The sequence below is a fragment of the Lytechinus pictus genome, chromosome 2, assembly GCF_037042905.1.
Source record: "Lytechinus pictus isolate F3 Inbred chromosome 2, Lp3.0, whole genome shotgun sequence".
NCBI lineage: Eukaryota > Metazoa > Echinodermata > Echinoidea > Temnopleuroida > Toxopneustidae > Lytechinus > Lytechinus pictus.
This window is the reverse complement of record NC_087246.1, coordinates 6,170,610-6,194,782: the sequence shown is the minus strand read 5'-3', so window position 1 is coordinate 6,194,782 and position 24,173 is coordinate 6,170,610. Positions and strand designations below refer to the sequence as shown.

General features: G+C 34.7%; 2 protein-coding genes across 2 annotated transcripts; one reads left to right on the top strand and one right to left on the bottom strand.

The window, feature by feature from the left end:
- Window positions 1–5,085: 5,085 nt before the first annotated feature.
- On the bottom strand, window positions 5,086–13,805 carry LOC129253620 (DNA excision repair protein ERCC-6-like). Its single transcript, XM_054892047.2, has 7 exons — window positions 13,634–13,805; window positions 12,995–13,098; window positions 12,334–12,547; window positions 9,796–11,574; window positions 8,381–8,443; window positions 7,225–7,765; window positions 5,086–6,714 (listed from the first exon to the last, which is right to left on the bottom strand). The coding sequence occupies exons 1-7, from the start codon at window positions 13,803–13,805 to the stop codon at window positions 6,585–6,587; spliced, it is 3,003 nt and encodes a 1,000-aa protein (XP_054748022.2). The 3' UTR covers window positions 5,086–6,584.
- A 3,308-nt stretch (window positions 13,806–17,113) lies between these two features.
- On the top strand, window positions 17,114–23,310 carry LOC129253621 (uncharacterized). Its single transcript, XM_064108093.1, has 3 exons — window positions 17,114–17,291; window positions 19,438–19,677; window positions 21,867–23,310. The coding sequence occupies exons 1-3, from the start codon at window positions 17,183–17,185 to the stop codon at window positions 22,037–22,039; spliced, it is 522 nt and encodes a 173-aa protein (XP_063964163.1). The 5' UTR covers window positions 17,114–17,182; the 3' UTR covers window positions 22,040–23,310.
- Window positions 23,311–24,173: the final 863 nt, after the last annotated feature.

Here is a 24,173-nt window from a genome sequence, read left to right as displayed (position 1 = left end):
TTGTGCTATAAGCCTTTTAAATTTTATGCAAATAAGATATATGGGCTTGCCCCAGACCCTGCGCAGTAGGGGCTCTTCATCTATAACCTTCAAATGGCTTAAACACCCCCCCCCCCCCGTTATAGGGACCCTCCCTACACTAATCTTTACGTTCAATCACTGGCGTACAGGCGCGCCGGGGGGGGGGGGAGTCTTGGTTCCACACCCCAGAGGAACTTAGAAATTATAGGAGACAACGTATAATGAAATGAATGGAAACAATAAAATGTTTTATTTGCTGAATATTATGGAAAAATCTATCACATAATTATAATTTAATTTCAATAGGCATTTTTTTCCCAGCTCGCTTTGCTCGCTGGCGACTTTTTACAAATTTTCCCACATTGCTATGTTTTGCTCCCTCAAAATATTTGGTTCATTACGCGCAACTGGTTTGAATAAATGTGTTATGTAAAAGCTATATTCTGTATATATAATACCCGCGATTTGATTTAAAATAGCGGCAATATGCGAGGTTTAAATGGCTTTGATATCAAGAAGTTCCGGGGGCTCCGCCCCGGACCCCAACCGCATAGCACTGCCGTATATGAGTATGGAAGGGTTGGGCCATGGCCCCCAAAAGTTCTACAAACAAGAACAAAAAAAAAAAGGAGGAAAGAAAAGCAAAGGAAAAGTGTAGGATATGATTTTGTTTACTGAATATAATGTCAAAAAATATCTCAAAGCTAGATTCTCATGAAGAGGTGATTTTTTTCTCGTTCGCTTCGCTCGCTCGGGACTTATTTTGAGCAGCTTTTTAGCACATACGCCATACTGCGCCCCTCTTCTTTTGTACTCTTCACGCTACTGCCGGAAAGAATCCCTTTCACAGTGGCGTACAGACCACACAAAAAAAGGAATGGAAAGAGAGAAAAGTGAAATATATTATTTTCTGGATATCATGTCAAAATCTATCACAAAATTTGATTTTTGTATTAAAAATTTCAAAAATTTTGCTCGCTCGCTCACAACTTTTTTTTTTTAAAGATAAATTCTGCCCGATACGCAATATCTGGCCCTCTCAAAATCGTTGCCTCATCACACCATTACGCCTGTTCATACCATGATATGACCGGGAAATTTTTGGCTCTTGCTTGTTTTACCGTCTTTATTTTCAAACCAGATGTGGTGCCCGGGTATATACTCCTTCCCCCTCTCAAGATACACAGTAGTGATTACCCTGAACGAGTTATGTAAGTCAACAACGTCAAGAAAAGAAAAAGCAAAAGACTTAAAGGGGATTTATTTCACACCCGCCTTTTATATGGGGAAATTGGGCTCCGTAACACAAAGATTAGCGATTAATCGCAAAATGATTTGACCAATTAAAATTAAAATTATATGCGCATTTGGCGCAAACTACTGACCAAGAACCAGTGGCGTACCGTGGGTCACGGCATTGGGGGGGGGCACCAGCAAAATGTTTGAGTCACTTATATAGTGATCGCGCGAAGCGCGCTAAGTTGTCAAGTATACTGACCTAATAGAGACATTTTAAGGAAGCACTTGCAGTCATTGTAATCATGAATAACATACGCATCTCAGCAATCAAATAATGCGAGCGCGAAGCGCGAGCTGAAAATTTTTGATATTCAGACCTAAAAAAGGACTTTATAATCGAATTTTGTAATCATGATACGTACCTGTCTTGCTAAACAATGCGAGCGCGAAGCGCGAGCCGAAATTTTTGTATATATTGATCCCAAACAGGGAGATCTTAAGGACTATATTTTAGGAATCTCTTAATAGTATACATATCTCACCATAGTCATGTAATGCGAGTGCCAAGCGCTTACTGATTTTGTTAGAATTACATCTGAACACATGAAGCACTTTTTGTAGTCAATGTTATCATACGCATCTCACTAATCAAATATTGCGAGCGCGAAGCGCGAGCTGAAAATTTAGATAATTCAGACCTGAAGCGGGGCAGTCTAAGGCTTGTTTGTAGGAATTCACTAAGACCATACGTATTTCACTAACCAAATGATGCGAGCGCGAAGCGCGAGCTGAAAATTTTGGATATTCAGATCAGAAAAGGGGACATTTCAAGCACTGATTTTAGAAATTCATGGAGAGCAGACATATCTCACCAATCCACTGAAGCGATCGTAATCACGGAGAGGAAATGTTTTATATTAAGACCTTAACATGGGGCAATCACTTTAAGTAGTCATGAAAAAGAAGCATATGTCACTACATAAAACAATAATATATTTGGTGTATATATATTGACTTGAAAACGGGAGGTTTTCGAACAACAGGTTTATATCTCTTTAAACAGACAATACGAGCACCGGGAACAATGAAGACATGGACCCTGAGCAAATTATGTTTCATAAAGTTATGATAAAAATGTTTCCTATGTAATATAACATAACATGATTATAATACAATATACAATTATAATGAATAATAATTTCTTTTTTGCCACTACGTTCCTCTTCCTTTCTCCCTCTTTTTCTCCTTTTCCCCGTTTTTTTTTTTTGGTCAGCCGATTGGGGGGGCACGTGCCCCCCATGCCCCCCCGTAGTTACGCCACTGCCAAGAACCAATGAGAAGTCTTCCCTCATATTTACTATTCATCGGTAAGCTTTGTGTTACGGGACCCAACTCTCACTCACAAATAAAGAAAAATCAAGCTCTAAACTTTTTAATCTTTGATGGGTTTTTCTCAAACTTTTACCAATGTTTTTTTTTAAACTATTTTTTCTGGTAAATTTTTAAAACAAACTTTTCTTCGGGGTGAACTTCCCCTTTGATGCAAATAATGATTAGATATAACTATAACAATATTATTCCAAATCATTTAATTATTCAAAACTGATATTTTAGATCTACTGTGATGATTATAAAGGCAGTTTTGTTTAGCCAATATCAAATATGAGAAAGTGAGCAGAAAATAATCCTTAAAAAATGTGGATTTCTCTCTCTCCTCCTTGGTCTCTCCCTTCTATTTCTTTCTCTCTCTCTCTCGCTCTCCCCTTTTACTTATCTCCATCTCTGAAAATCGTATTAAGAGTCATGATGAAAAAAAAAACCCTGAGAGGTAAATAGTAATGAACCCATAACACCTAATATAAGATTTGTTTACGATTCGGTGATCTTGAACTGGGAAATCAAACTTTTGGGACACCTGCTAACCACACAGCAGTCTCCTTTTCTCATTCCAACGTATCAAAGGAAATCTTGGGGTGGGGGCCTCCAGTGAAGGATCTAGCCAGGTTGAACCGCTGAGGTGGATCCACCTCTATGGGTAGAACACAATACCATTTCAAGGGCCTTATTGTTTTCGCACAATAGTCGGCCTCTCAAGCTATTGTGTCTAATTTGGCGGAATCCACCCTGGGGGGCACCATGAACAATCCATTTTAATACGAATATTTTATATTTTGATATATTTGTTCAAGTTCAGTGACGATTCATTGAGCTATTTCCCTCAATAATATTCGGCACATGGTTATGAAAAGAGGGAAAAGGAGAAATCAAGTATTAAACTTTATTTCTCACTCTATTTGTCTATCTTTCTCTGATTATCTCTCTCTCTCTCTCACTGAATAATACTAACCAAATTTAATGATATCTAGCACACTGATGGTTCAAAATACCTATGCAACTAAGTACAAATATTTATCAAGTTAAAGGAGAATGAAACTCTGGGCAAAAGTTTACTATTAAAGGGATGCTCCAGGCTGAAGGTATGTATATCTAAATAGATAGAGTAATATTCACAGAGCAAAATGCTGAAAATTTGAACAAAATCGGATAACAAATGATGAAGTTATTGAATTTTAAAGATTTGCATTATTCCGGTGAAACAGTTCTCGTCATGTCTTCATGAATATTAATTAGGTGGGCTGATGATGTCATATCCCCATTTTTTATTTTATTATATGAAATTAGGTTTATTCAAAAATTTTCTACCAAGAACAAAAAACTATGGATTGACAACTGATTAAGTGCATTATTAATGTATTGCTGCAACTTATTTCATCATTATGGAGACACATCATTTACACATTTATGAAAAACTGAAACAATTATGATTTCATGTAATAACAAAAGAAAAGAAAAAGTGGGAATGTGATATCATCAGACCACCTAATGAATATTCATGAAGACATGTTTCACCAGAATAATGCAAGTTTTTAAAATTCAATAACTTTGTTATTTGTTATCCGATTTTGATGAAATTTTCAGCATTTTGCTCTGCGAATTTTACTCTATTTATTTAGATATAAATATTCCCAGCCCGGTGTATCCTTTTAATGAAAACAGAAATAGGAGGAGCAATCTTTTTCTTTTATTCCCATGAAAATCAATTACAAAGTAAAGTCTGAATGTGCTTTCAATGATGAGCTTCAAATTGGCAATGTTGCAACATAATGACAGGTTCCTGCAACTCCCAATATAGTTTGTACAAATTCTTTGTATTTTCCCAATTATTTCTCAGGTGCAGCTTGTCTCCTTCCTAACTCTATGCGCATCATGAGAAAATGTATCTGCATTTGACACTGCGTGCATGTACTGTAGGTTGAGCTCACAAAAGACAAGCAGCATCTATTGAGATCAATTTGAGAGATGTACTGCTATGCCTGACATTTAGAAGAAACATTGCCAAGTTGAAGATCCATCATAAGAAGTAAATTTTTCAACTTTTAGCACTTTGGACAAATAAATTGCTTCAACTTGAGCTTTCATTTGAGCTATGCTCAGGCATACTGCACTAATTTGATTAATTTAGGAAGAAAGGGACATAACAGAAACTGAGTTTTAAGATCTTACAAAATTGATTTCTTCTTCCAAGCAAAATTTCACAGAAAACAGTGATCCTGCTTTTCGTCTTTGATATGGCTGGTTTACCATCATTCTTATGCATTGCTGTATATGTAAATCATGGACACATTTTGCTCTCTTACAGGAAATTATACTTTTGTTACTTATTTCTTTATGTCAGCATAGGCGGCAGAGCTTATGGTATCTATTTCATTGCAGAAAAAGAGAAAAATCAAATACATCACGAAATAACAAAAAAAAACATTAGCCTTTAATATTGCATTTTTTATTAAACTGTGCAAAGTTACTCGTTCATGATTATTTTCCGATACCAATATCATTCATTCATCAATGAATCTTTGGCAACAATCCTGTGATTTGCACGTGATGACAAAAAAACTTAAAAGAGGGGGAACAAACGAAGGAGAGAATAAAAGGTGGGGGAAGAGGCGTATGAAAACAAGAGGGATGGCTCATGGAAGTTATCACCTTTTTTCTTTTTAAAATGTTAATGAATTCAGATATGGCTAGCTCACCTCCTAATAAAACATCTTGGTGCCACCATCGTCAATAACTGAGAATCTTACAGTGGTGTTAAAAAGTCAGTGAACCCCACCAGAAAATGCACTCCTTCGTGCTGAGTGTTGAACGTAAACAACAACAACACTACAATGTCCAGAGAGTCCATAGAAACAAACTTTATTGAATGTAATATATCACCTGGCTTCACAATTAAATATCTAAAAAATGGCAGAATTTGAACACTTTTAAATATGTTCAATTTCTATTGGGGTTCAATTTCTTTTTAGCACCACTGTATTTAAAGTATTCTTTATTTCTTCAATCCCATGTCAATAATACCTTACCCCACCCCCTTGAAAAAATATAAATAAATCCATAAAGAAAGAAAGAGTACAAAACTTAATTATTTACCAATTACTTGCTTGGGATCAAACTGTGCTATTCTAATCAGCATATAATTTTCAGCTCAAGTTCACTGTGCATAATTTTTGCCAAAACTATGAAGCTATACCTACAGTATATAATGAAATTCTGTAAACTACACAAACTCTTTCTTATAAAGCATATATTAAACATTAAACACCTGATTAATTTCCACTTGTAATATTCCACGACGATAGGTAAATGGTATTTGCTATATAGCTACCTTACATTTGTGCATTTCACCATTAATATGGTACACCAATTAATCCAACAAACCTGGATGAATAAATGTATTTGAAATTATCTCACTGATGCAGGCAAAATATTATCACTTTCGATGGTTACTTTCACAACCTACAGACTAAGTCTGGATTATTTGATCAGCTTTAAAATTGCAGTGAATGGTTTTTTTTTCCAGGGCCCTTTTCTAATTTTACAAAACCTTGGACTATGCAGATTTTTGTACATAATTAGGTATGCTCATTTCACAGCATATGCTAAGAAAGATCCAATTATGAATGTGCACTTTTGGCAAAGGGTGCCTAATTGAAGTGCGATAATATGTGAAATCTGCATACATCATGGTTTTCTACCATGGTACAATTGAAACCTCATTTGAGAATACCAGGTTTCCACTCTGGGCATACATGCATTTATGACACTTCAGTGAATTAATCCAGAGTTCTATGGGTTAAACACCCATGTGGTTTTCTAGTTTCTTGTTGGATTTGGCTATGAGCTAAAGTTTTTCACTGCTACCATCAATATAAAGTGCTTGGAGGAAGGCATGTACGACACCCTTGTTATCTCAGTTGGGTAATATCTCATTGGTTTTCTAGTTTCTTCTTGAGTTTGAGGGCTATGAGCTGAAGTTTTTCACTGCTACCATCAATATAGAGTGCTTGGAGGAACGCACGTAGTGCACCCTTGTTATCACCCTCGGATACTTTTGACCTGATGGGAAAGGAGACAAACAAACAGACAAGCAAATTAAATTGATGAGAAATAAAGACATGAGAAAAAAAAAATTGTAATCCAAATATGGAATGATTTAACAAAACGATAAAGCAATGTGTATACTTCTCTTAAAACACAAATTTTGGAATAAAAATCAAGGTTTCCTTTCAAAATGCCCTTATGTAAATGTGTGTTATTGTACTATCAGTTATATAAACTATGTAAATCCTGCTCTACCAAGGTTATTGTTAAGTAAAAATGATTTAACTATCATTCCGTACAATTAAAAAATAATAGAATAAATGGAAATTAAAAAATGAAAGGTAATGCAGTTTAATCCTGCTCATCTTCAAAACAATCGATAACGAACAATGACTCTACGTGCTGAAGTAATCAGTGAAATACAAAAGTTCTATTACTGTGATGATGAATGGGGAAAATATGTTGGCATGTGTGACCACTCCTAAAGAGACATGTAGTATATATAACAGAGATTAATATACTCACATTCCCTTCTTGACAAGAGCTTTGTACTTTGCTCTCATCTCCATGTCTGATTCGTCTTCACTCCTGCTTCCATCACTCTCTTCTTCCTCCTCTTCTTCATCTGTGTTTTCCTCTGCTTCATCCTCCTCCTCCTCGTCTTCTACACTATCTTCATAACTATCCTCTTGTTCCTCCTCATCCACCATTTCATCTTCCTTCAGTACTTCATTTTCCTCCTCATCATCATCTTCATCATCTAGTTCTTTATCTTCTCCATCTCTTTCTTCATCTGATATTCTACCAGTATCATGAGTTGATCTCCCTTCCTCAGCTTCCATTGCAATAAAGTCAATTTTCTTCATTGCTTTATTGTACTGTTCATCTGTTTTACTGATGCAGGGATCATTTTCACCATCCTCCTCCTTCTCCTCCTCTTCTTCATCATCACTGATTATAACATGTTTTTTCCTTCGTTTTCTTCCAGCTATTTCTTCTTCTACTTCTGAGGCTGATGAATCCTCTGATTCATCCAGCAGACTCTCATCAACAACATCATCTTTGTCTGGATAAAAAAAAAGAGGAGAAAATCATTTGTATCATTTTGTTGAAAGTCAAAATGAGATGACAGTCTTGGTTGAAAAAAATCAACTCTCAAACGTCAGAGTCATTACTGTTAAATGTAACAGATGTAGACTATCTTGAAGAAAGTGTGACGAATTTGGTCTAAGTCTTCTTAAATTTTTTTTTTTAAAATCATTCACCAAGTATATTTCAGCAATGTTTCACATGAGGAAAATCTTTGTAAAAAACACTGAACTTACACGAGTCAACAGGCAAGCTATTTCCAAGAACAAGGGGGGGGGGGGTGATGCTAGGGACAGAACCACCCACACCCACATACTTCTGTCTTAATGTCCCGGGCACAAATAACCTTACAAGTTACTTGTTTCAATATACTAAGACTTTGAACAGCATATGATTACACATTATCTGTAGTTTTTTTAATAACTTTCCCTTTATTTAAGTTTGCTCAATCGCACTGGTAACTGTAAGAGTCTTCCAAACCATATCTGTCCCTCAAATTGTTACAGGTAAAGAAGATGATCATCAGCTATGAAGAATAAACATATATACATATTCATTAAACAGTTATTTAAATGGGGTGAAATTGTCTTACCCAGTGGTTCTTCAAACTGCTGCTCTTCATCAGAATCACCCACAATGAACTCACTCATACTCTCTGTAGTTTGAAAGATTAAAAGGGGAAAAATTGATGGATTTTTGACTACATAGTCAAAATTTATAACTCTGCAATTGCTTGATCATTGAAATAATACACACCTAACTTTATGTTTCAAATAATCACATGTACTTCTGTGAACTCTGACCTTTAACTTCAAAATATAATCAGATTGTCTCTCATTATAAACATTGATTATTCTGTGATGATATAAGAGTTTAAATGACATACTAATGGTTGAATGAACACAAATGATTACTTAAAGGGATGGTCCGGGCTGAAAGTATTTATAGCTTAATAAATAGAGTAGAATTCACTGAGCAAAATGCTGAAAATTTCATCAAAATCGGATAACAGATAACAAAGTTATTGAATTTTAAAGTTTAGCAATATTTTTTTTTAAACAGTCGTCATGAATATTCATTAGGTGGGTTGATCATGTCACATTCCCACTTGTTCTTTTGTATTTTATTATATGAAATAATAAGGTTAATTCAAATTTTTTCCTCAAAGAACTAGAAAAAATGGATTGACAACTGATTTAGTGCATTAGATATTTATTGCTGCAACTTATTTCATTATAAGGGAGTCATATTATTCACACAAGTATGAAATAATGAAAAAATTATGATTTTATGTAATAACATAAGAAAACAGAAAGTGGGGATGTAACATCATCAGCCCACCTAATGAATATTCATGACGACTGTTTTCACAAAATATTGCTAAACTTTAAACTTCAATAACTTTATTATTTGTTATCCGATTTTGATGAAATTTTCTGCATTTTGGTCAGTGAATTCTACTCTATGTATTAAGATATAAATATTTTCAGCCCGGACCATCCCTTTAAAGAAATCTCATTTGAATACCGGTATGCCTAAGCCCAAGAGGTGGTGCAGAGGGCCCATGTATTGTAGAGAAGTTAATTGGTACAGGGGACAACTGCAATATACATGTAAGCACTTACTAATTTTGGTATCATGAATGGAATTCTTTTGATAGTATTTCGAACCTGGAATTGGATTTCCCTAAGAACGGATTGCGTCAAATTAATCCATGGCCAGTTGGAACCAGGGGGGTGTTTCACAAAGATTTAAGTATGACTTAGAGTCGCACTTAAATGCCGAGTTGCGTGCGGTATAAAAGGCATGACCGCATTGGTCAGATCATGCTAAGAGGACGCGCAATCCTGCATATTAATCAATAAGACTGCCCGTTGCATATCATATATGCATAGGCATTTAAGTGCGACTGTAAGTCATAGTTAAATATTTGTGATACACCTGCCTGGTTGCCATTATTCCTTTAAGCTCTGAATTTATTTTTTCTTTCATTTGAGAACACCTTACCTTGCATAACTGCACTTTGTTCAGTATCCAAAGAAGATTTGGTGCTTCTACTTGATCTACCTATTATCTCTTCATCATCGCTATCATCCACCAGAACACTTGATGGTTTCTTCCTTTTGGTGCTGAGTTGTATATCTCTTGGTTCATTGTCTTTATTTACCCCTCCATACACACCTTCATCATCAAGGAGTCCAACCCTGCCTCCATTACTAGTGTCCCTTTCAAAAACTGACCCATCATCTTCCTCCTCCTCATCCGATACTATCCTCTGGACATGACGGGCCTTGCTAACAGGTGATGATGTTTTAAGGAATGGGCTCTCCTCTGATGTGAGTCCTAGGAACCTAGATGTTGCATCCAGGTCAATGCCTTCTGGAGGTCCTTCCCTTGCTGAGCTAACATTGATACTGGATAGATCTTTAGTGAATAGTTCCTTTTGGAGAGATTGTTGGTCTTTCAGTACTGAGCTGTGGGAATAATGTGAACTGGATTTATCGTCCAGATTTGTTGATTGCACTTCTTTTAGGTTGTCAACATCATCAGTTTGCACCGAGAAGCTGGCCATGGATACATCTTCATAACTATTTTCCTCTTCAACTTCATCTGATTGAAGATCTGGATGTGGGCTTCTTCTCACAGAGCTCTCACTGACCTCATCATCTCTTTGATCTTCAATCATGTGCATTTGTTCTCTGGGTTCAACGGTGTTGCTAACATCCATGTCTTGACGGACATCCCCATCAGCCTGACAACAAAAACTTGCGACAGACACCTCCACCACTTCTCCATAACTACCATCTTCTTCATCATCCTCACTATCTAGTCCAACATCATCTACTCCACTCGCACTCATATCCTGGTCTGTCATCCCTTCTCTGCATCTCATATCCTGTGAAGAACACCTGCCATTCTCCCAATCAATTGTATTTGCTTTGAAGTCTGCTTCCTCATCTCGTGTCATCTGACTACACGTCAAAGATCTTGACTCTTCAAGGGACAGTTTCCTGGTGGCATTGAAGTGTGGTAGATCAGATGGCTGTCCGCTACTCACCTCCATCATCCCATAACTGTCAGTATCAGATGGCATCAATTGCTTAGATTCCTCATTCCTGCTTCTCAGTGATCCACTATCATCTACCATACCACCATGTGGTTCGCCTGTATAAAAGGAAGTTGTACCTCTGCTAGACTCCCTGGAACCAACTTGGAAATCTCCATTTTGGCCTCTTGGTGGTGTCATACCAACGACCAATTCAAGACTCTCATTGGCACTTGATAACAGCTCCTGCTTGGTACTTGGTGCTTTAGCATTACTTCGAGATTCACCGCCACTGCTGTGATCATCAATGTAATCTTCCATCTCTTCATCCTGATCATATATAATATTGTCATCATCATTCCTACTAGGACCACGGCTGCTATCCTCTGGGAGGTAAGATTCTCCTATGAAAGCCTTGTCCTCTACCGTGCTGCCAGGTCTGCAGCTATCCTCCGACCGACTCCCAGGTCTCGAGTCATCATCTACCACAAAGACACTACCAGGTCGGCTTTCAATGCCCCCCTCATCTCCGCTTCCGAGAGGAGAGTCATCGATGATCAGAACCTCCTCCATCCCTCCCATGTCTTGGGATGCATTACTCTGATAACTAGGAGAACGTTGGGCTAAATCCTCCACTTCTTCATCATAGCTAGATCTAGAATCATTGATGGAGAGCTCTTCCATGGTGCGGTCTAAATCCTCAACAGCCGTGTCTACCCCTCTTGAAGGTTGTCTATCCTCTGTAACGAACAAAAGGAAATCATGATTGAAATCTTCTCTGAATCATTCATCAGTGCAAAAGGAAGACAACTTTCATTGTATGAAAGGAGCTTATATGTTACCTCACCAATCAGAGAACCAAATGATTATTTAATTAAGTTACAACATGAACAACAAATGATTAACAGAATTTCTCATCAAATGACTATAAAACATTAGCCCCTTAAAATAATTCCTCTTTGACCTAGTACAACTTCTACATTTTCTGTTATCATTTATCTCCTACCTACTATCTTTACATGTATCTCTTCTTCCTCATACTCTTGGAAGGAAATGGCCTTGCAAATATAATTAATAATAATATAGGATATTTATATTGCGCACATATCCACCTTGTTAGGTGCTCAAGGCGCTCCCATATTACCCGGCTAAGCTAGGCGTTCATAGCGCACACAGCTTTTTAAGGAATTACTTCCTACCGGTACCCATTTACCTCACCTGGGTTGAGTGCAGCACACTGTGGATCAGTTTCTTGCTGAAGGAAATTACGCCATGGCTGGGATTCGAACCCACGACCCTCTGTTTCAAAGTCCGAAGACTAATCCACTGGGCCACAACGCTCCACATATAAATATAAGTATTACACGTAATTGTAATTGGACTCATTGGAATGTATAATGTTTAATACAACATTTAATTCACAGGCATTTCAGTTATATCCACTTGCAATAATACATGGGGATTCAATAAATACCATTGATCGAATACACACAACTAACCTGGTTTGTAATATTTTGGTACATTTTGAAGAGGTGGGTTGATGACCCCTTCCCCAGACTTCTCTGCCCATTCACTCTGCAGCCTTTCACGATTGACATTCATTGAGTAGCGTTTCTTGGCTCCACCGGGCCCCTCTGTGCCACGTCGGATGTGATCATTCAACTTCCGGGTCAAGTCAGATTCTTGAGCAACAAGTTCCTGTGCCCTTTGAACCTAAATCAAGTTCAGTATATATATATATGAAATTAAATGTGGTTATTCAAATAAAATCAGGGTTGATTTTCCTTTTTAAATGCATTGAGAAGGAAGGGAGGGGGAGCTTCCTCAAATACATTTAACAGACAAATGCAATCATCATATTCAAATTATTTGGTCAGGTATTGTTTACAAAAATGTTGATCTGAGATACAAATGTTGATCTGAAATTACATGTATCAATAAAAATTACAATTCATTCACATCAGAACAAACTTGTGGCAGAACAGTCCAAGCTATGATAATCTGAGAGCTTTAAAACTGTCTACATGAACTAGAAAATAGAGACAAATCAGACAGGAATACTTCATTGAATTTCCAACTACTAGAATTCTGAATTTCATTTTATAGGATAACATAATCAAGTTCAGTTATGGCATGCTTTTTTTTTTTTGCTAAACATACCCTTTGCTGAACATACTGGTTTCCTTCTTCTTCAAACTCCTGGTTTGGTTCCACATGTGCTTCCTGAGAGAACATCAGATCATGATCACTAATCCCAAAGATATCTGAAAGCAAGATATAACATGACATCATTTCACTGAATAACATCAGATCATGGTCACTAATCCAAAATATATTTAAAAGTAAGATATAACAGTGACATCATTTCACTGAATAACATCAGATCATGGTCACTAATCCCACAGATGTTTTAAAGCAAGATATAACATGACATGACAAAATTGGATGATCACTGATCCCGAAGATATATGAAAGCTAGTAATAAACATTTCGTTTATCAAAATAGGACGATGATCACTGATCCCTTAGATATTTGAAAGCTAGTAATAACATCATTTCAGTTACACACATTAGGATGTACTCACTGATCATAATGATATCTCAAAACAAGAAAGCACCATGATTGCATTTCAGTGATAAACATTAGATCATGGCCACTGATTCCCACACACTAGATGACATTAATTGTAGTTGTTTTAGGTCATGATTTGACTAAAAGAATTATAACAAAATTTCACTGATCCCTATATCTACCATGTACTATTGATGTATTCTGATTTTACAGATGCATGTACCAACCTGAAGAAAACAAGAACGCTATATGAGAATCCAGTTCTGTATCAGTCTTCCTATGAGAGGAATGCATTGCTTCAAGCTGTTTCTGTGTCTCTGAAACCTTGGGATTATCAAGCACAAACAGCTCCTTCAACTGCTGACCTGTAAAATACCTGCATGATAAACAAAAAATCATATATTTCAAGATCTTATCATTAATACATAAGCAGGTGATAATATCATTCAGAAGGATGATTCAAGATCCCTTGAATTGTACTAGTCTTTGACAACACAGTGGTGGTTGGTGGTGGTGGTGATGATGATGGTGATGATGATGGTGATGATGATGATGGTGATGATGATGTTGATGGTGATGATGATGATGGTGGTGATCATGATGATGATGGTGATGATGATGATGGTGATGATGGTGATGATGATGATGGTGATGATGGTGGTGATGATGATGATGATGATGGTAATGATGATGATGGTGATGGTGATGATGATGGTGGTGATGATGATGATGATGATGATGATGATGGTGATGATGATGATGGTGATGATGATGATGATGGTGGTTGTGGTGGTGGTGGCGGTGATGATGATGATGACTGATGAGGATGAAGGTGAGGAGGATCGGATGACAATTATGATTGATGATGATGAAGTTGATGGGGATGATGATGATGATGGGGATGATGATGATGATGGTGATGATGATGATAAGGATTAATCATGATGGTGATGATGGTGATGATGATTGATGAGGATGAAGGTGAGGAGGATCGGATGACAATTATGATTGATGATGATGAAGTTGATGGGGATGATGATGATGACAATGGTGCTGAAGTAGATGACGGAAAGAGCACTTATTCATGCATCAAAATACCTGATAACCATTCTGTACCCCTATGCCTCTCCAAAGTTCCAAACCAAACTTGTTATACAGATTATATGCATATACTGAGAAATTTTCATTCTGTAGAAAAGAATGCACAGATTCCTTCATACAAATGCGTTTATGAGAGGGCAAATATACCTGCCAATTTCCTTTGGGGATATCAAGCATGTATCATTTTCACATTTGCAAAAAAATTGGCGGAGGTGTGAAAGTACTTCATCCTAGGTAATGCCATGAAATTGATCATATGAACACCATTCAATGCGTCACTAGCACAGATTAAGAGATAACTTCACACATATTACAAAGACAGTTCCAGCTGTTGTTTTTAACTTCAGTATAAACACTCGATTTACAAAAATATTAGGGTGTGAAACATAGAAATACAAAGAATAAACAGATAGACTTTGCAAACTCAATCAAGAGCAGCTCACCAAACAGGAGAAATGCAAACTATGACATATCGCATGAGGCAAAATCATCAAGATGTACATACATGTAGACATGACTTTTGTTAACCTACCTAAGATTGTAACTTTAACATCTCTACAAAGACAGCATCATTCTATGCACTAAAGACATTCATCTAATTTTTCATATTCTTTCAAACTTTCTTTTTTTTTTAAGATGGACAATAGAAATATGTAATGAATCAGTAGCAGTAGTCGTACTAGTCTCTTATTTATTATTCACTTGTTAATTCAATTTGCAAAGGATTCATCTAGGTCTTTCAGTAAGACTGACAGATAGATGGGAAACTCAATGGTAAATGTAAGTTTAGACAGCAAAGTCAACCTTTCATAATTCAACTAATCACTAATAAACTTGAAGCATTATTTCAGATCCAAATATGCAAAATATGTGTTAATAACATCTGCTGACTACTTGCCTAAGTTGATCAGATTTCTTTGAGGTTTGACTAAGGCAGAGTCACATGTATACATACAGTGTAACATTGTTTTAAATCCTTCTTAAAAGGAATGATTTCTTAAAAGAATAACAAAAAATTACATTAAAAATGTGTTTTCATTAATCTTGCAAAAGCTAAAATTTATCTACGTTGATAACTTGTGTTTTTCAAAAAGACAGAAAAATTAAAAAGGAAAATATTGGTATAGATAAAATCCATCAGATAATATAACAAAATTAGTGATTATTTTAAAAAAAATCTATTTTGAAATATCAAGTACCAGCAAATTTCCAAGATGTCACATATTATGAAAGAAATTTGTTTCTCATTATATAATGCATTTGAAGATAAACCTCTCAAAAATAAGTTTTGTAATGCAAGTTTGAGGGGTAATGAATTTTTTATTGCGCCATCATCATACTTGTATATGAAACTGGTATCATCAGAGAGTAAATCATTCATCTTTACAATGATGTGTCATATGCTAGCCTATGCTCATGTAATCATAAAAAGTGTGGTCTTGATATGCAGCAATGTCAACAATGACAATTCATTGTTTCCAGTAGCAAATCCAAGGACAGATGGAATTTAAATGATGTTGATGTGTCAATGCATAAACATCCACACATGGTGTATTCTCATTTACAAAATGGATTGACTATTTTGGAATTATGTTAAACCCTACAGGCCATTTTAAACACTTTTAAAATGTGAAACAAACTTTGGTTTCATTGTTGGTTGAAGATTGAATATTTATGAAAGCTTTAAATTATGAGGGATATTTTCTTTTGGGGGGGGGGGGTAGAGAACTATGAAAATTTAATTTGGTATTACATGTACTTGATAGGTTCATTATTTACATTTTCATTACATTAATACTGTACATTCAATAGGTGTCATTCTCTGTGATGTAATCTGGGAATATGCACTTGGCCTCACATAGGGAGAAATTCAGAAGTGAAAGGTGGCAAATTGCATTGCTTTCTAACTAAAGTTTTCATTCTTCATGTTCTTTTGGATGTTTAACATCTTTTGAATTATGCCCAAAATGCTTTAGTGTCTACTTGAAATAAAACGTCTTTCTTCAACAATGAAACCCAAATCTCATTATCATTAGCACCCTTTAACTTTTTTTAATATGACAATGTTCAATGTTATTCAAAACATATTCAATCCATTTCATAATCAAGAATACACCATGTGAACATTCACATATCAGCACATCAACAATATTCAAACATAATCCATCTTCAAATTCTCTACTGAAAACAATGAAATTTGCAACATTTAATTTTTCATTTTTTACTTTGCTGCATTTAACAAGACTACACATTCCATGATCACAATAGCGTAACAGAATTTAAAGGACACATCATTGAAAAAGAGAATAATTACTCTTCTAATGATTCCCTATTTAAAAATGATGATGGATCAGTAAGAAGATTATTACCCCTCAAAGTTGAGTTACAGAGTTGTTTTGAGGATTTAAGGAGTTTATGTCATAACAAAGTGAGTGTACTTGTAAACAAAATTACAATGTTTTGATAAAAGACTCTAACCTAGAGACTAGAGGAATTATGAACACCTGCATTCCTAATCAGTCAGTTCAGAAATTTATTTCACGCATTAAAACAAAGGCTGTCCCAGCTGTTAAAAACGATATTGTAAACACATCATCTATATATTTGGGTGTGGTACACGATCTTGTATCAATTTGTTTTCTGTTTCTGAAAGAAGTTACACATTGTTTCTCAACATGTATATCTTTGGAATACTTCTTGTTACCTTCATGATAGGAGGCTCTCAAGCTTGTTCTTGTTTCTTTGAACCAAACCTTGAAGACAGATTCTGCAGTCACGATTATGGTACGGTAACTCATTTCTCACTATATAAAGTAACTCATATATCATTTCTCACTATATAAAGGTAAGTCATCTATCATTTCTCACTATATAAGGTAAGTCTTATTATCATTTTTCACTATATAAAGTAAGTCATCTATCATTTCTCACTATATAAAGTCTTCTATCATTTCTCACTAAATAAAGTAAGTCTTCTATCATTTCTCACTTTATGAAGTAACTCATCTATCATTTCTCACTTTATGAAGTAACTCATCTATCATTTCTCGCTATATAAAGTAACTAATCTATCATTTCTCACTTTATGAAGTAACTAATCTATAATTTCTCACTATATAAAATAAGTCTTCTATCATTTCTCACTATATAAAGTAAGTCATCTATCATTTCTCACTATATAAAGTAAGCCATCTATCATTTCTCGCTATATAAAGTAACTAATCTATAATTTCTCACTTTATGAAGTAACTCATCTATTATTTCTCCTACAATTTTCATTAGTCTGTCATTTGGCTCATAGACACAAAGATCATCTCTTCTACATGAAATAACTAATTGAGATACATGTAAAATAGAAACCTATTCCTTTAGGGCACCGTCTTGCAAAGAGTTATGATTGATCCAATCATGGACCTCAACTATGGACGGCCAGCAACGTCAACGTCTATTATGCACGTTCGTTCAAAATATTTTCTAGCTATGATGTATATTCATGCATTGTTTTCTTGAAAATTCACTGCGCTTCTCTTTGCATACAAAGGACATTGTTCAAATATTTCGTAGAAAAAAATTATGACACTGATGGATTTCCATAGTTACGATTGATCGGATCAATTGTAACTCTTTGTAAGACGGGGCCCTGGTCTATTATCACTCTGTCTCATAAATGCCTGCCCAAAGCTTTGGCAAAGGGTCAGTAATGTGAATCAATGTATCAATGAACATTACAATATAACAAAAAGGTAGAAGTCAATTAATGCATTTTTTACCTATTAGAATTTAAATGAAGCATTTCAATTTTAATCCAGAGCCCTCTCTCAGTAATGTTTTTATTTTTATTCATAATAGTTGTTTTAGCAATTACTATTAGCAATTGGATATTAGAAAGCTAGCTGACAAAAGTCAAATCCTGAAATTTTCAGCCAATATCATGCTTGAGAATGTGTTTTACATAAACAAGAAAATTATTAATACACCCTGCTTGTACATGTAATAGGGGAAATATCTACGTTCTGGTTCACGTTCTCTGAGACCAGAGGCCAAATAGAATATGGAACCAGAACATATATATTTCCCGTATTTCGTAAGAACAAGCAGGGTGTAGCGATTTTATGTCTTCAATTGTATTCTTATATTATTGCAGAATAGGGGAAATCAGTAGAATAAAACTAAAAATTCAAAAACCTGCATTTTAAGAGTGGTTTTGGAAAGGAAGTCATTCATGACATCACAATGATCACAGGAAAACGGATGCGCATTTTGCGATTGTAATTGATGCGCAAATAGTAGTGCACAGAGCAATGCTTGAATACGCACGGTCCAATATTACATGGTTGAAATCAGCACTGGGCATTCGCGTCACAATGAAAACATAAAACCAACAACAGCTAAACACCAAACAGGTAATACAGGCTCATATTACATGTTTGATCTTTGTGACCAAGTAAAATAGGTAAATACGGGTTTGTGTCACAAACGAATCAACCAATCAGATTAGAGAATTAATGAGAAATATGGCCCACTAAGAGATAAACACAGATATTCAATTTTGATTTGGCACTTGATCAAATTAAATTTTGAAGTAAAATTGGTCAATTTATCCAATAAAATAGATTTTTAGTTAAATATCCTTCACAACAAAACCGTTTGAGGTCACATGCATTAATATAATCTAGTAATGAATTGGAATAGTGACATGTACTTTAAAGGGGATTTACCAAAACTAAAGATATACTTAAATTCTCATCCCCAGTTTGTCTATAAATTGTCATGCATAATCACCTCAAGAAAACACAAGAGTAAATTTCAGAATCAAACTGATCGTTCATGGGGAGGGGATGAACTATTGTGTTACCCACCCCCACTTGGATAGCACGACATCACATTTAATCATTATTTAATTAGACCATTCTAATTTTCATCTCCCCAGTCATCTTGGCTTTTATAATCGACCTTGTAGAACCTGAGAATGGCAATGATCAATCCTTAGCAAATGACAATATCGTCACTATCAACCAGGATCCTAAGACTTATGAAGTGTATATCCTTGAAGTGTATCGTCCTGGAGACGATCGGGTTAAGACGGGAATAACAAACATTACAACACCATCTAACTCCGCGGCATGTGGAGTGAATCTTCAGGAAGGGAAGAAATACATACTTGGTGGAAGTAAGTAGCATTCTATGACTTTAAAAATGATGTTCAGTGGTGAGGGAGGGTACCAATAATGTAGAACACACGATATTGCTTTTGTATTTAAAGGTCAAGTCCACCCCAGAAAAAAGATGATTAGAATAAATAGAGAAAAATCAAACTAGCATAATGCTGAAAATTTCATCAAAATCGGATGTAAAATAAGAAAGTTATGGCATTTTAAAGCTTCGCTTATTTTTCACAAAACAGTGATATGCACCGCTCAGCGACATGCAAATGAGTCAGTCGATGATGTCCATCACTCACTATTTCTTCTGTTTGTTATTGTTTGAATTATACAATATTTCATTTTTTACAAATTTGACAACACGGACCTGACTTGACTGAACCATATAATATTAAACAATGCTAATTCCACGTGTTCAGGGAGGAATTAATCGTCGTTTCACTTGACAATGAGGAGAAAATTAGAATATTTCATATAATAAAATACAAAAGAAATAGAGAGTGGATGACGTCATCAGTGTCCTCATTTGCATACCGACCAGGATGTGCATATAACTGTAATGTGAATTTAAGCGAAACTTTAAATATAACTTTCTTATTTTACATCCGATTTTGATGAAATTGTCAGTGTTATGCTTGTTGGATTTTTCTCTTTTTATTCAAATCAACTTTTTGTTGGGGTGGACTTGCCCTTTAAAGGTCAAGTCCACCCAAATAAAAGATGATTTGAATAAAGAGAGAAAAATCCAACAAGCATAATGCTGAAAATTTCATCAAAATCGGATATAAAATAAGAAAGTTATGACATTTTGAATTTTCACAAAACAGTTATATGCACATCCTGACAGTATGCAAATGTGAAGACTGATGACGTCACCCACTCACTATTTCTTTTGTATTTTATTCTTTGAAATATGAAATATTCTAATTTTCTCCTCCTTGGCATGTGGAATTACCTTTGTTTTAAGTAATGTTATGGTTCAGTCAAGTTGGTCCTTATTTTCAAATCTGTAAAAATTGAAATATTGTATAATTCAAACAATAAAAAACAAAAGAAATAGTGAGTAAGGGACATCATTGACTATCTCATTTGCATATCATACCGACCAGGGTGTGCATATAACTGTTTTGTGAAATTAAGCAAAACTTTAAAATGTCATAACGTTCTTATTTTACATCCGATTTTGATGAAATTTTCAGCATTATGCTTGATTGATTTTTCTCTATTTTTCAAATAAAACATTTTTCTGGGATGGACTTGACCTTAAAAATCCAAAATATTTTCAAGTTTTCCTCTTTATAAACATGATTTGATTCCTCAGTGAACTGCATTGTTGAATCACCTCTTGTGATTCAATACCTTTATTGATTCAATAGACTCAGCAGCATTAGCAAAAATCAGAAAGGACTATTTTATACGTTCTTTAATGAAAGTCTGTGACAGTGACAACAATACATCCTCTCACTCATTTGCATATCCCATATTTTACAAGTCAGTATCACTATTTTTTTATGAAAGAATGCATAACAGAGATATGCTATATGACTTTCCTACACTTCAACCGATTTAGATGACATTACAATTTTTGCTCCCTTGATTACAGTGAAATTAATCAAATCAATTTGATATTAGGGTGATATTGGCCTTTAAAATGACTGGGTAAAATTTTGGTCAATGAAATTGGAATACAAATTGTTTGGATGTGAAAATACCAATCTTAAAGTATCATGTACCGGTAATGTGTGATCTGTAATATAAAGTTGCACACCATTGTCGTTTGAACATTGTAAATCAGTTTTCCAAATTCCTTTTCTCCTCATTATGTTCCATCACGTCTTGATCCCATTGGTCATGCAAAAATTATAATTATTTCTGACTATAAGGCAATTAAAGACATTTTCATTTTAATGTAAAGTCAATTTAATTCTCTAATGGACTTCTTCATAGCGTAACTATATTCTATGTCCAAATAAAGATGGTTACTGAATACAGAAGATAAAGTCCAGACCTTCACTGTACAATCCCCTTTTTCAATCATTTTTAGGTAATAATTTTACTTTTACTCAAATACTGCAGCTCAGATTTTATAACACCAATGAAAAAGGCGATGAGCAATTACTCATCTTATTCTGTACCCAACAGAGCTTTTTTCAACCACTGATGAAATCTGTAAATTGTTCTATATTCCACAACGCAGGTTTGACTGATCCGAGTGACCTTCAGATCTATTCCTGTGGAATTATCTTTGATTCTTCATCAACAGAGTTTAAAGCTATTAGAAATAATAATTTTCAATGTGATGAGAAAACCGATGACAACCCAGTGAGGGTGACAAATGAGGACAATTCTATTGTTCTTAATGAGCAGTAGTAGCAATAAGCAGTTGTCAGGTGGCTTAAAATTTGGGGCTTTCAAGTTGGGGTTTCATGAAACATTGTGATGTCACTCATATTGGTAGACCAGTGAGTGTGCAAAACCAAGTGTTCATCTTTTTTTTCTTTAAAAGTGATACATTAAACCTCATTTAAAGACTTCAGCTCTTCCCTCACTGCTTATTCCATTGATTTATCTGTATGATTACCTGCATATTCATCATTCATTCAAATAGTTCTTTCTTTAAGTTTTGAATTCTTATACCAGGCGCATGCTATTTGTATACCTTTCGAAAAAGTGGTTAACAACTTGACCTACAAGCTTTTCATGATAATGGGTGATGATGATGCATGTATGAGACACGTGAATTCAGCACATTCATGGTAGGATCCCACTATCAAATCAATTTGATGAAATTACCAATGTTAAATTTAATTCTACAATTTGTCAAGGAGGAAAGAAACACCTAAAAAAATGACATAGCGAATAAAAATAATAATTATTATAATAATAACAATATTAAAAATACCAATATGTTTACTTAGTGCATATCACTGCCGGATGCCTGGCTACGTGCTTTATGTAAGGAATAGTCAAGAAAAAGTCAAAATTGCTAGCAATCATAATGTTGACTTATTAAAAATTCCTTAAGTATATTTTCCACATGAATTTAAACTAGGGTGTAGAAGAATTATTTACATATGATGTGGAATTGGGGAAAAGATTATTCTCCATAAAAATACGACACAATTAGGTATGGGTCACAGTAATTATTGATTACTCTGCATAAAAATGTAAATATTTCCATGAAATACATCTTAACATAGCCATCTATGATCTAAAACAATTATAGCTGTGATTATTATAATTTTCAGTGGTTAATCAACACGTTCAGGGAGAAAAAAAAATCTTGTTTCACAAGATATAATAGGGGAAGAAAATGTGATATTCCATACAATAAAATACAACATAAATAGGAAGAGGGTGACTTCATCAGTTCCCCCATTTCCATACTGACCAGGATGTGCAGATAACTGTTTAGTGAAATAGGTGAAACTTTAAAATATCTTAACTTTCTCATTTTATATCCAATTTTGATAAAATACTGTCAAGCTTGTTTGATTTTTCTCTATTCATTCTAATCAACTTTTAACTGGGGAGGTTTGACCTTTAAACAAGAATCTTGGGTTATTAATTGATAGCTAAGTTTTGCTACCATGACATTTGATCTGAGCTACTAAAATAAATTCAACATTGAAAGAACAAAATCAATGTGATGTTATTGTTTTTTTGTGTATATCTATTTTACATACATGTAATAATGTATAATGATGAGAAATAGAAATACAAAGTAGTTGGAATAAAAGGAGATGAAAGACACGAAGAAATGGATGGTTAAGGGAAAGAGGTACATGTAGAGAAGGTGAGAGAGAAAAATAAGTGGAATATAAGTAAGAGGGAAAGAGGAGGGATGCAAAGAAATGATGAGGAAGAGCGATAGTTAGAAGGGCAATTCTTTATAAAATGCAACTTTTGGTCGGTCACACGTGTGAACATAGTATATTTGTATTTCATCCATGAAGGTAAATCAGCATGATTATTTTAATTCATTTTTACAAGTATTCAATCACAAATGAAACCATAATTTCTAATATTCTTTTCCATGAAAAAAGACATTTTTTAATATTGGCACATTCACTCGAAATTTGAAGAAAGAAAATCATTTGGTCATATATTATCCAAAGGGCTGTTCCATAAAATAGTAAACCTTTTGGTCAAAATTTCAAAATCCTACAAACAGAACAAATTAGGTATCACTTGAAAGCTAAGACACTGAAATGTATGAATCTGAAAGAAATCATTTCAAATAATGTATCGTTTCATTTTGGCAAGGCATTGAAGTTACCATAGCAAAAAATTGCAATTTTACTTATTTTAAAAGGTCAAGTTTGCAACATATTTTAAACTTTATATAAGCTTTGAAATAATTAAAGTTGGATGTTGTCCAAGTTGTTATTATGTTAGGTTTCTAAAAAACAAGTTAGGTTTTTTTATACTTTTCTTATATTTTTTAAATAAAAAATATTACAAGCAGGCACTTTCAAATGTACGTCCGACCCCTTTTCACATA

What these genes read in the sequence shown, in the direction of transcription:
- LOC129253620 (XM_054892047.2), bottom strand. Translation starts at nt 13,805, where the DNA reads ATGATTTTTTGTTTATCATGCAGGTATTTTACAGGTCAGCAGTTGAAG. An exon ending in ACCAAAATATTACAAACCAG is followed by an intron (nt 11,575 to 12,333) that starts GTTAGTTGTGTG and finishes TGTTCGTTACAG; the next exon opens with AGGATAGACAACCTTCAAGA. An exon ending in GCAGTTTGAAGAACCACTGG is followed by an intron (nt 7,766 to 8,380) that starts GTAAGACAATTT and finishes TTTTTTATCCAG; the next exon opens with ACAAAGATGATGTTGTTGAT.
- LOC129253621 (XM_064108093.1), top strand. Translation starts at nt 17,183, where the DNA reads ATGTATATCTTTGGAATACTTCTTGTTACCTTCATGATAGGAGGCTCT. An exon ending in ATTCTGCAGTCACGATTATG is followed by an intron (nt 17,292 to 19,437) that starts GTACGGTAACTC and finishes TCATCTCCCCAG; the next exon opens with TCATCTTGGCTTTTATAATC. An exon ending in GAAATACATACTTGGTGGAA is followed by an intron (nt 19,678 to 21,866) that starts GTAAGTAGCATT and finishes TCCACAACGCAG; the next exon opens with GTTTGACTGATCCGAGTGAC.